The sequence below is a fragment of the Nesoenas mayeri genome (assembly GCF_963082525.1).
Source record: "Nesoenas mayeri genome assembly, chromosome: 5".
NCBI classification, from domain to species: domain Eukaryota; kingdom Metazoa; phylum Chordata; class Aves; order Columbiformes; family Columbidae; genus Nesoenas; species Nesoenas mayeri.
Window position 1 is genome coordinate 27,251,764 of NC_137548.1, and position 13,268 is coordinate 27,265,031.

The 13,268-nt window shown below is 49.7% G+C and overlaps 1 protein-coding gene across 1 annotated transcript; it reads left to right on the forward strand.

The window, feature by feature from the left end:
* Positions 1-1,200: 1,200 nt before the first annotated feature.
* Positions 1,201-7,859, forward strand: NKX2-1 (NK2 homeobox 1; the record flags this gene model as incomplete). Its single annotated transcript, XM_080345432.1, has 3 exons — positions 1,201-1,253; positions 5,888-6,264; positions 7,037-7,859. The coding sequence occupies 3 exons, from the start codon at positions 1,201-1,203 to the stop codon at positions 7,705-7,707; spliced, it is 1,101 nt and encodes a 366-aa protein (XP_080201558.1). The 3' UTR covers positions 7,708-7,859.
* Between the last annotated feature and the right edge of the window lie 5,409 nt (positions 7,860-13,268).

Consider the following 13,268-nt stretch of genomic DNA (forward strand, 5'->3'; position numbering starts at 1 on the left):
CCCCGCTCCGCTCTTCCCCCACAGGCACACGCGTGTCCATCGGCTCCGCGTCCAGCCCCACCCGGGAGTCAAGAGCCCCTTTACCCGGCGCCGGCGCGGCCGTGGGCCTGGAGGCACCGCTGCCAGGGCAGGAGGCGCCCTGGGACCCGGCGGAGCCAACAGGGAGGGAGAGGGAACGGGTAGAGGAACAAAGCAGCGAGGTCACCCACTTAAAAGCTGAGTTCCTGTTTGAAACACTTAGAGATTATAGGATTGAGGACTATGAATATATGCGTAAATATATACTCGTGCATACCCACTGCCGAAGGCATGCACCCCACACTCGTGTGTGTGTGTGTAGGTATGTCTGGGTATATATACGAAAGCACATAACTTCTATGGTATCTAATGCCATATACTGATAGATATATCTAAAAACAGATAGATAGATGGATCCCGGCAGGATTTTGTCTGTAGCTATGTACCGATAAAAAAGTGTTTACGTATGTATTTATATCTATATAATCCATGTTTAAATTTTAACTGTCTCTGTAGAATAACTTTTTGCAAATTGTCTCAACAGCCATCTGCTAGATATCCTCAGCAGTAATCACCTCTGGCTTGTTACATCAAAGATGTTTCGGGGCAACGATGCATCTTGCGTGTAATGACAGTGTTGCGGCGGTGACAAGACTACTGACATTAAGGAAGCCAGAGGTGGAGTACTAACGACAACATTATACTAATAGGTACTAGTAACGGTGCCAGGATGAGGGGGTCAGACAACAGTTCATATACAGGCGCGAGTGCTGCTGCTACCCACCCCAGACTGTCCGTGTCTACACACAGTCCCTTGCCCCTGGTCCCCAAGCCGGGCAGCCGCGAAGGGGCGCGGTGTGGCTGCCGGGCCGGGAAGTGCCCCGGAGCCCCGCCGCCCCCGTCCTGGCACGACGGATCTCGGCCAGCCACGGCGGCTCCGAGAGCCCTGCCCTGGCACCTCGCACCTGGCCCCACCCTGCCCTCTTGGCCGGGAACGGCCCGGCAAAGGAAAAAACGGAGAGGGTGCCGGAGGATTAGGACAGGAGGGCTCAGCCGAACTCCAGGAATTGGGGAAGAAGGGAAAAGAGCTGCGGGGAGGCAGCGCTGCCCTCGCACAGAGCCTTGCGAGTGGGCCTGCCACGGACTGGTGGCGAAGTGGCCCCGAGAAACCCCAGACGAGAGATGCTCCACGCCCTGAGCAGCTGGAGGAGCAACTGTGCGTGCGCTGCGGAGGGGTGAGGATTTTCCTTTTAGCCTTTGGTGGTTTCACTTATTTTCTTAGATTCCTACGACAGGGGAAGAGATTTCGACCGGCATATTGCGGGGTTTCTCTCACCCGAACGGGATAACCAGGGGAGGGGGGCTTGCACACACCGGGGAATTGTACCTATGAACCACAGCAAGACTTTCGCCCCGCCGAGCACTCTGCGCCTAGGGAGCGCTCGCAAGGAGCGTCTCTGGGTAAAACTCTTGCCTTACACGCCCAAGTATGTGCTTTCCAGGCAGGGAGCGGCTCCTAGCGCCCTGCCCGCCGCCGGCAGTGACAGCCACACAGGTCCACCCTATTCGGTCACTGCGGAAACCTCCGCTCCCTCCCGGTGTGGGCACGGTGTGCTGGGCACATGTGGGCCAGGAGAAGAAGGGGAGTATCACACCGATATGCACAATAAATCTGTATTAAAGTTTCTATGAGCTCCCTGAGGGTGGGTCGAGAGGGGAGAATTGCAGCAGGCTGCCTCGGTGGTGCCCCTTTTCCAGGTAGAGGGCTTCTGGAGGATTATTTCAATCTCTATGCATGTGCTAGAGTTGTGCTGATGACTAGGAGAGAAGAAAGAGTTCTGTCCCATCTCTGCTGTTGCCCTCTTGAACTCAGACTTCTCTAGGAGTGGCTGGCCCCGCCACAGAGCCCGCCGAGCCCCACTCCCGCAGCAGGGCAGGCTGCACGGGCAGGGCCATCCCCTCGGCGCTGGGAGCGGGGGCGTCAGGGCTGGACAGGGGGTGCTTCCGTGTGCCAGTGGCTTGATGCAGCCAGACACTCACCCGTGAACCAGGCCACGGGGAGCATGGATAGACCTCACATTTTTGCATCAAAAAGTCACGCCTGAAAAGCGTCTCTCTTTTTCGAGAAAGAATTTGCCTGCGTTTTGCGTGGGAGCTTTCCCCTCTCCCTTCGAGCCCAGGTGCCCCGAAGGTTTCAGCCAGCCCAGCCGGCCGCTCACATCTGAGCATATGCTGAAGCGCTGAGCTCAACCTCGGCCGCGCTCCCGAGTGAGCTCCTCTTGCGGAGAAACGGCGCGCAACCACCGCAGGAGTGGATAGTGCCTAAAAGAGAGGAAAAGCAATTTGAGGCAAGGAGCAGAGTCAGGCGCCGGACTAGGCAGAAATGCCCTTCCTGCCCCCACTCCACGGCTCCTGCCCGGCGAAATGGGTGGCAAGGAAGAGCTGTAGCACTTCGGCGACTCGGGCTGGCCGAGCATATTCGATTCCCCTTGGGGAGGCACAGCAGCTCGTACAAAAAAGACATTGTTGTCTTTGGAGAGCCCTATGTGCACTTTCAAAAGCTGATCCTTGAGTTCCCAGCCCCCGCAATCCAGTTGATGAGTAAACGCGCTGCGGTCTTGGTGGCACCGTTTCCATTGGGATTGGCACAATTTGATTGACAAAGTCTCCCATTCTTCCACCTCTCGAGTGTTATCAAACGGATTGTGTGGGGTCAGAAGCTATTGAAGGGACGTCCGTGTAGCCGCATTCTGCAAACACAGGGTGAAGACCGTGCCTTTCTCATGAAAATGCTTCCACCAGGGAAAACGCATCTCATCTTCCCTGCTCTCCTCCTTAGCATTTCCTTTTAACTCGAGCGTTTTACTAAGCAACATCACCAGGTAAACGAAGACATCACTAGAGACAGCCTAGGCAGGACTCTGTCGGGGCGGCCACCTTCCCCGAGGGCCGCGGGGAGCCAGCTCTGGCAGACGAAACTTGGCTGGAGGGTTTGAAAGAGTGAGCGGACGGGACAGGGCAGCAAGGAATAAGCTTTCTTGCCACTTGTCCGCGGTTTGACTCGCCCCGTTATAGCTCATTTGGGACGGAAAAGGAGGAGCAGAGACTCACCTCCTTTTCACTAGGTCGACCTAGTGGGGCTGAAAATTGCTGTTGGGACCTTGCGGGGTGTTTCTGTGCCTGTACGCGCATCGGTGTTTTTCTAAATAAGCGGTCAGACCTCCAAAGAGAGTTCCAGCCCGCTCCCCAGCGAAGGGAGAATGAGGAACTCATTAACTTCCCACTACAAGACCCAGCGCAGAGTCAAAGCTGGTCTCACTCGGGTTAGTCTAATCGAGCAGTGTTTCGGAGGCGACTTAACCCACGCTCATTCGAGCGGGAGGATAAACAAGCTCGCCCAGCCGCAGCCGGCGGTGGACGGGTTCGTTCCGGCGGCGCCCCAGGGAAGGCGCAGGGCGGGAAGCGGGCGCCTCGGCCGTTCCCGCTCCCCGCCGCCGGAGCCGGCGCTGGGGCCTCCCCGGCTTCCCCATCTCGCGCTCCCTGGAGAGAAACGGAGCCACTGCTCCTGCCCTGCAAATTGCGCCGCCAGTAGCTGTCGTTCCTTTCTGATTTGAGCTGATCACAGCAACATTCTGGTGGATTCTGTGATTTTGGCTTGGGGTGTTTTTTTTTCTTTTTTTTTTTTTTTTTTTTTTTCCCTCCAACCACCCCCTTCTTTATAAGACTAATAAAACAGGCACTGAGCTGATGTGCCTGAGAAATCCGGGAGAAAAAATACAATCAAACCATCAAGGCAAGGTCGAGTGTCTTTGTAGTAACAAAACCAAAGACCGCACTGAAAAACGCGCAGAAAAGGGGAAAAAAACGGGGGGAGTGGCGGGGAGAGAAATGTTCCAAGGATCAGGAAAAAGAAGATCTAAAGATCTTGAAAGAGAAGAGGAAAAAGCAGTCGCATTTCTAGCCCAAATTCGTTCTTCTCTGTCTCTGGTGACCCAGCAGCCTTACAGCAAACTCACTTCGGGGTATTCAGCCTTGAGGGACTTGGTGCCGAAAGAGGCAGCTGAGATGATGTAGGAGAGCTGACGGCCTGATTGAAGGAAAGTTCCCCCGATTGTATTTGTGTGGAAAAGCTCACCTCTTGCAGAGCTCTAAAGTGTAATCAAGGCTGAGGCTTACACTTGAAGGATGTTAACTCTCATACGGGAACCTACTTTCTCCTAAACGGTTTCTTGCCTAGTGAATGAGAGCCTCCCAATTGAAGTAAAATGATCCTTATGTACTAATATCAAGCACAGTCACAAAGCGACCGGCTATTTATGCTGCCACTTTAGACAAAGATATTTAGTTATTCCCGGGTAGTAAGTGCACTTTTGCATTTTTAAGCACGAACCAGCCGAGCACAAACATATTTACAAGTGCAATTACTAAATAGTTACTTGACACTTCAGAGTGACTGGGTTAACTGTACCTTCGCTGTAATTTTCTTAATATTCAGGTAATCGCTGTATTAAATTGAATTTGCCAGGGCCGTATGCCTGGGTGTGAAATACTCAGGGGAGGTTTTCTCCTCCGCCCGGGAACACCCCAAAATATAAGATCTGGAGACACTGGACAACTTGGGAGATTTCTTCAAAGACCAGAGTGACACTAGCGACTGGCTGCATGTACGTGTGTGTGGCTGTGAATGGGATGGTTTTTGTTTTCACATGGGATCCAAGAACAGATCCAAAAGTGTCCGGAATTGCAGTTTATCCGAAACTGCCGGGAATTCGTTGGCAAGGTGGTATAGCAGATGACCTGAGAGGTCTTCTCCATCCAGCTCCCGTGCTGTATAAATAACCTTAGAAATCAGCTTCAGGTTCAGAGGGACCACGAGAGCGTGTAACAGTCTTTGCCTTTGAGAATAACGAGCGACATTTTGCGCTAACCTATTTTTTCAGCAGTCTCTCTCCCCAGGGAATTAAATAACGGGTTGTTTTCGCAAACTTGCATCTTCCACCTCTACCTGAGGTTTAAAAAAAAATATCTAGGTGAACAGATCTTATGGGTTTAGGGAGACAAACGATCCTCGCAGTGGGGGTCTCACACTGGGGGTCTTAGCAGACATAGAGAAGGTTCCCGAGATGCTAAGTCCCAAGTGCTATTCAGCCACCAGCCGACCGGTGTACCTGACAAGCCGGTGCGGGGAGTGCGGAGCGCTGGGACCGGTGGCCCAGAGGGAAACGTCCCCCGGAGAGGTGCCCTCCCGGCGGCGGGGCTCCTTCCAGACCAAACTTAGTGGGGAGAGAGGGGCACTCAGTCCTTTTCCTCACCGGCATTCAGCTCCGTCCCCCAGCTTTCACAAAGGCTGGGCTGACAGCCTTGCCACCCGGGAGCTGATTTTAAGTCCTTTCACCCAGTCAAATGGGGGTCTTTTCGCCTTCCCTTCCATTGCCCGTCTACGATATTGCCACCCTCGAGAAAAAGAAAATGAGTTGTGCTCACGGGGTCCCTCTCTCTCTTTCCCTCTCTCTCCCGCTTTCTCTCTTTTTTTAAGACATAAAAAAAAATCCTGACAAGTAAAACTTAAAGGTGTTTACCTTGTCATCAGCATGTAAGCTAATTATCTTGGGCAAGATGTAGGCTTCTATTGTCTTGTTGCTTTAGTGCCTATGCCCCGCCTCTGGTGGCAGCCTAAAACCTGGCGTCTGGCTAAAACAAACGAAAGGCAGCCCTGAGCCTCCACTCAATCCAATTAAGGCGGACTTCGTCCACTCGGTTACGTGTACATCCAACAAGATCGGCGTTAAGGCAACACCAGAATATTTGGGAAAAAAAAAAAAATTGCCTCCCCTTCCTTTTTTTTTTTTTTTTTTTTTTTTTTTCCCAGCCGCCGAATCATGTCGATGAGCCCAAAGCATACGACTCCTTTCTCAGTGTCTGACATCTTGAGTCCTTTGGAGGAAAGCTACAAGAAAGTGGGCATGGAGGGCAGTAACTTGGGGGCTCCCTTGTCAGCCTACAGACAGTCTCAGGTTTCTCAGCCGGCCATGCAGCAGCATCCCATGGGCCACAACGGAACAGTGACTGCCGCCTACCATATGACAGCGGCAGGGGTCCCCCAGCTCTCCCATGCTACGATGGGGGGCTACTGCAATGGGAACCTGGGCAACATGAGCGAGCTCCCGCCTTACCAGGACACCATGCGGAACAGCGCTTCGGCGACAGGATGGTACGGCACCAACCCGGACCCTCGCTTCTCCTCAAGTAAGTCAGCCCGGGGCTGGGTAGCCGGTGGGGGATGGCCGCGCACCTGCCTTGCCGCATGAAGGGCAACGGGCGCCGGGGGCTCCGCGCCAGGGCAAAAGCCAGTCCAACTCCCAGCCGCCCCCCTGGCCGCCCCCCCCAATTCCTCCTCCTGTCCGAGGATCGTGCCGGGTCTCTCCTCCCCCACTGGTTTCATGTCAGCCTCCCAGGGCTGCTTTGGCGGTGGAAAAGGGGTGGGAAGCCTCGCGGTGGCGGGGAGCGGGAGCCCGGGGCTCGCCGTCCAGCGGGGCGAGAGCGACACGGCCCGGGGGGGGCGGGAGGGAGCCGATTCTGCCCGTCCACCTGTGCGCTGCCCGGCATCGAGCCGTAGAGGTGCAAGCCGGAGCCGCAGGAGCCGCGTCCCGGGAGGCGCGGGGGGAGCTGGCGAGTCCGCCTCGGTCGGGGCCGGTGGAGCCCCTGTCCCTGGCAGCTCCCGCCGGACTGTCACATCAGGTACTTGCTCGGGTGTCACTCCCCAGGCAAGGCGACGGTAAGCCGCCGCCTTTATTCACCGGGGCTGGCCCGGGCGAGAAGGGAGTACTGTTGCCCGCCGCTCGCCCTGAAGACACGGGCGTTGTTTGGGAGCGGGGGCGCCCCGAGGCCCCGGTCGGGACTGGGCTGCCGCGGGGATGCGGTCTCGGCCAGGGGCGAGCGGCAGCGGGGGCCGCGGGAGCGCGGGATCCCTCTTGGGCCGAGCCGAGCCGCCTAAAATATGCTGCCTTCTCCCTTGCAGTCTCCCGCTTCATGGCGCCGTCCTCGGGCATGAACATGGGCGGCATGGGCAGCCTCGGCTCCCTGGGAGACGTGAGCAAGAGCATGGCCCCTCTCCAGAGCACGCCGCGAAGGAAACGGAGGGTCCTTTTTTCCCAGGCTCAGGTTTACGAGCTGGAGAGACGTTTCAAGCAGCAGAAATACCTCTCCGCCCCAGAGAGGGAACATTTAGCCAGCATGATACATCTCACCCCGACTCAGGTCAAAATCTGGTTCCAAAACCACCGCTACAAGATGAAACGCCAGGCCAAAGACAAGGCTGCGCAGCAGCAGATGCAACAGGAGAACGGCTCCTGCCAGCAGCAGCAGTCTCCCAGAAGGGTGGCAGTGCCAGTGCTTGTAAAGGATGGCAAGCCCTGCCAAGCAGGCTCCAACACACCCACAGCAGCTATCCAGAGCCATCAGCAGCAGGCAGCTACAACGATCACAGTGGCTACCAATGGCAACAGCCTCGGACAGCATCAGAGCCACCAGACAAACAGTGCGGGGCAGTCTCCAGACATGGGACAGCACTCGGCCAGCCCATCCTCTCTGCAGAGCCAAGTCTCCAGTTTGTCTCACCTAAACTCTTCTACTTCTGACTATGGCACTGCCATGTCTTGCTCCACCTTGCTATACGGTAGGACCTGGTGAAAGGATTAAACAAAGCAAAAGAAAAATTAAAAAATAAAATTTTTAAAAAATGAAAAAAGGCAGGTTTTCCCAGTCACACAAATCCTGTCCTGTCCATACTACTGGGTGTTTTAATTTTCTTTTATTTTTCCCCTTTCATTTATAAAGCTTTTTTTAAAAAAAAAAAATCCTGTTTTTTCGGTTATATTGGGTGGTTCCGTAAAGACCTTTAGGAGAGAGAGAGAGACTATTTTTTATTCGGTTTTGTTGTTATTCTTGATGGGTTATGGTCCTTTTTTTTTTCTTTTTCTTTTTCTTTTTTTTTTTTTTTTCCTTCCCTCAAGGTTGTTGTATGGGGTGTTTAAAAAATTCTGACTAATAACCACGGAGCAGTCTGCAGAAAGGGGATCATCGTTAGGCATGGTCCGAAGGCTTGGATTTCAGATGTACACTTTGCCAGAGTCTAGGACCTGCATGTAAATATAGAGATTTTGGGGGATGGGGTGGTTTTCCCAAAAAAACGCATTCGCGTCACCCAGACACAAGAAGCAGCTTCCCCCCCTCCCCCGGTCTCCCATCCCAGTCCCACCGTCAGGGCCAGTGGACGGAGACGTGGAGTCATCAAAGGCTTGGCTTTTATTTTCCTCCTTACGTTTGATGTGAACCTGTAGCTGTATAATGCTGTCAAAAGTTGGACTAAACCCATAGTTTTTAGTAGCCTGTATATTTTGTTGTAAAAAGAAAAAGAAAAAAATACAATCAACCAAACCAACTCCTACCTTTTTTACGGACACTGATCGTCCCCTCGTAAATCCTCTGGCAGTTTGTTATTTGCGCACGCCGCCTTTTCCTGTTGTAACTTATGTAGATATTTGGCTTAAATATAGTTCCTAAGAAGCTTCTAATAAATTATACCCATTACGAACTCTTTTTTTTCCCCTTCGGTCTCCTTCCTGACCCTCCCTTCTCTGCATTTTTTTTTTCTTTTTCATTTTTTTTTTCCTCTTTTTCTTTTTCTTCTTTTTTCTTTATGTAAAAACAACCCGGAATACTGCCAAACCCTGAAAGGCCCTTGCCCCTCCAAGAGCCCGGACCCCGTTTCCAGAGGGGAACTGTGCCAGGGAGTTAACGGGATATGGGATCAGTTCTCAGCGTGCAGAAGTGACAAGCAAATTCGTGGGACTGACAAACAGGAGAGAGAAGGGATCGAGTCCAGATTCATTAGCCCGACTATCGGGGGGACGAGGGCCACCTCAGACACTTTTTGCTAGAGAAACGAAGTACTCCAGGAGTAGAAATTCAAATGCCAAAGGCACGGAGGAGAAAGTAGGTAAAAGTCTAACGCCAGTAGAAACAAAATAACGAAGAATCTGATGACAATATAGAAGATGTGCCCGATTTGAAGAGAATCCAGTTTTAATCACTTGTAAAAAAAAAAAAAAAATCTACCAGGTATTCCTATGTACTTGTATTTTAAAGGAAGTACAGTCACCTTATTTATAATCAAAATAAAAAGATAGTTTATTGTGTACGGCACGTAGTTTGAATTAACTTTCTTTATCAGACTGTATTTCATTTTCTACACGTACCCACATACACGACCACTCAGTATCTCCTTCCCACGTCCACCCGTGTACACAGGCGAGAGGTTAGTTGCAGACTGCGCCTCAGTTCAACACAGATTGCTTTTTTACTCTTACCTTTCCCCCCTACTCCCCCACCCCGCCTCCCTTTATTTCTTCCATAGTGATTTGGGAAGCTGGTAAAGAAGGAGATGAAGAGAGTGCGTGTGCGCGCACCTGTGAGTGTGCGTGAGTGCGCAGGGTGCGCGCCTGGCTGAACCGAGGGGCGGTTAGTTAGGAAGGTAAATATTATGGGTAATGCAAAGCAGTTAGATATTAACTTTGCTGTAAATACATAAAGCATATCAAGTTAAGCAGCTCGTATCGAACAGGCCCGAAATACATGTAGTTCGCTATCTTTCGGGTCCCAAATATCCCTTTTGTGAGTGTAACAAAATAAGGAGTCCGCATCCTAAAAGACCTCGTAGCGTGTTTTCCTTCACATCTACTGCTCGGTTTCGGTTTTTCCTTAGGATCTCCTCAGTTAAACCACGGAAGAGAACCGCAATCATTGAAAGACCTCTGAATTACAGAGGTATTATGAAATGCTCATAATTTTGAAGAGAAAGAAAGCAGCTTGCCCGGGATGGAAACAACCTAACCTCCGGTTTAAGTGGCAGCTTTCGAAAGCTCCAGTCTTTTATTTATACAAGATAGCCGGTGTTAGTCTGACACCGAGTGCTAGTTTGGATGAAGAAAAAGAGAAATAGAAGAAAAAAAAAAAATTATCGGATTCTTTCTGCCTCCCCCCGCCCCTTTATTTCTAACCAGAGAACATCACGTGTGTCAACAGGAATTTCGAGACCTTTCATTCTTTACATTATGTCTTGCTTTATACAGCGACATTCTCAATTAACCCAAAGAATATTCCCTTTTTTTTTTTTTTTCTCCTTTCGTTTCAGGTCTATAACATAATGTTAAGTAGGGTGCGGGGAGGAGGGGTGCCGGGAGGAGGGGGAAAAGCCAGTCTGGAGCTTAGTGCTGTTATTTCTGCTAAGAGAAGCAAGGGCTGGAAATTCCTGGCCCGTGGCACACAGCGCTGCCGGCTCCCCCGAAGGGACCGAGCGCAGGGTTAGCTCTACAGATTTTTAAAATTAGAATTAGTTTCTCCCGGAGTTCACGTACAAGACCGAGGGGAAAGTGTTGTGGTTAAGTCAACATTTCCCCTTCAAATGCAAATAACGTTTGCATCCTTTCGAATACAGGGACATCCACAAGTGAGGAGCACTGACAGGCATTAATATAGCCAAGAAATATTATTCCTCCCCTCCAAATATTGGACTTAGAACGTTCGATAGAGATCCAGCCAGTGACTTTTCATTAGGGACTTCTGGGGAAATAAATGAATTTTATTGTGTCTCGACAACCTCATAAACACATATGTGGTGGTGGGTGTAATTACTGTAATGGATTATTATGTACACTGACTTATCTTTCCTAAACTAGATTTAGTTTCGATTAAATAAACTCGTTTCCACTTTGTCTGATGTCGGCTTAGTTTAAAGTCTGTTTACTTGTTCCACAGAAAGGTGAATTCATCTCTTTATTAAGCACTAGAGACCGAGCAAACACAGTTCAAACTGTATTTACATATCAATCAGGAGAAATGCAAACAAACTGCTCTTTAACAATTTTATAGGGTTTTTTGATGACATTGTGTTATTGCCTTTTATCATAAAATTCTTTGTATAAACCAGTTATGCCTTGATTGGAATGAAGTTATTTTAGGAGAAGGGGCAGAAATACATTTTCATCTTCAGTCTCCCTCGAGAACACTCACGAGAATTTAGTCACTGTACAGCTTTTCTAAATTAAAATATGTGCCTCCGTCTAAACGCTTGCTTTTTCCAATACGCTGGTTTTCAGTCTCCCGGTAATCAAAACTTGGATAATGGGATGGTGAAGGGGCGTGGGGGGGGGCAGCATGATTCAAATCTGAAATTACAGAAGAAATGCCCGTTTCCCAATATAACTGTTCCTCTACCTACGTGAAACCGTGGGCACCCCGTATTTTGAGAGATAAAGGGACCTAGTGAAGAATGGCTATTCCCTTCCACTCCCCCACTCCCTGGCACTGTCTGTAAATGTAGGAGAATCGCTGAGGGCATTTTTTCCTGCTGGAAATATGAGTTAATGCTTGAGTGCCTTGAAGCATGCATGTAGTTTCAGGCTGTGGGAAAAAAATAAATAAAGAAAAAAACAACATACACACACAAACAAACAGCCCTCCACCCCAACAAACAAACAAACAAACAAAAAAACCCCACGAAACAAAACACAAAACCGGAAAACAAAACAGAACCAATACAAAACCCCATCACCACCACTGCAACCGCGAGAACAACAGCAACAATAGCACAGGGCTTCTTCATGCTTGCTGTTTCGCACCAAAACGGGTTGTGGGGTGGGTTTTTTTTGTTTCAAGGCAGCCTGTTAGTATCAGGGATGCTCGGAGGGTCTGACTCGGCGGAGCCTGCGGCACCGGGCCTGCCCTGGCCGCGGCTGCTCCCCCGGCAGCGGCTGCTGCAGCAGCGCCGGGCTGTTGCCATACCTACTGAGAAAAAAGTGATGGGGGGCTGATCGAAAAGCATATTGCCTGCACCTCGGTTCAAATGGCAGTGCAGGGCCTTAAAACTGTGTTCAAAGTGCAGATCCCAAACAATGTAATCTGAGACAGCTCTGAGATGACACCAAGAGAAATTGCCACGCGCGGGGGGGTGAAAAAAGTATTGTAGGAGTTTTGTGGTGGAGCGCAGGTAGAGGGGCCTCGCTGGGCAGGCAGTCCCGGTCCAACTTGTCGTGACGGCTGCTTTTACAAAGGGGATCTAGAGGTAAAGACAGAGTGACTTCTGAAGAATTTCAGTCCTTTCATGGCCGTGTCAGGAGCAAAGCTGAGAAATATTTTTCTTCTGTCTAACCCGCTGTTCCTCTCATGATCCCCTTCAGCGGGGGAAAAAACCCTTCAAACCCTAAGTAAATGGTAATGATGTTTATACGTACCAAATGTGTAAAGAAATCTGACCAAGTACGGCTGTTCCTATGAGGTAGAAAGATTACCGTCTCTGGCAAAGTGGTGAATACGAAATGACTTCTTTCTTTCTTTTTTTTTTTTTTTTTTTTTTTTTTTTCCTGGCTGCAAGCACATTAGGGAGCAGGTAAGGTCAAAGTTTTCTATATCCTATGTCTTTCTCTCGAAGGCTTCTAGTCAGCAATATAAATAAGACGGTGAATAAGATATATTGATACACAAAGATACTAAAATTCGTTTTGATGCTTAAAACAATTTACTATGTAGAAAATATCTTGGGAAACCTGGAGATGAGAACGTTAACTGTGACATTTAATCTTCGATGTAAAGGTTTTTGTTAGGGGGAGGGGGAAATCGGTATTTTTTTTTTCCAATGACACAGACATTAAGAAGCAAAGACATTTACAAATGGCCGAATGTACTGCCTGCGAGGGATTGTATGAATCCAGTGTCCTTCGCCTACGAGGGGAGGGGAGGCGAAAGAAGGCAAAAAAAAGTATTCTAAAAATATTTGCTACTTGACTAACAATACTTAAATCTGTTTTTACATCTCACACTGACAGCTAAATCTGAATACGATGGCTACCGTTTTCTGAGTTATATATCTATTTGTTAATCACAGCGGGACTTTCTGAGTAATTTTAAATTAGTTTGTAGGTTGTGCTTCTTAAGTAAGCGGGTTTACATAGCTGATTTTACTAAACGGATACGAGTTATTGCGTTCATTCGATAAGAACTCCCCATATCATGCTGAGTAGCGCTTCATCGGTGCACTACTTAGACTGCACAGGAAAATACTAAAGCACGTGTACACATGAGGCTGAGGTTTTTTGTGGGGTTGTGTGTTTGCTTGGGTTTTGCCTTTTTTTTTTTTTTTTTTTTTTTTTTTCCCGTAAAAGGATAGTTCAAATTATTAGAAAACTAAACAAGGT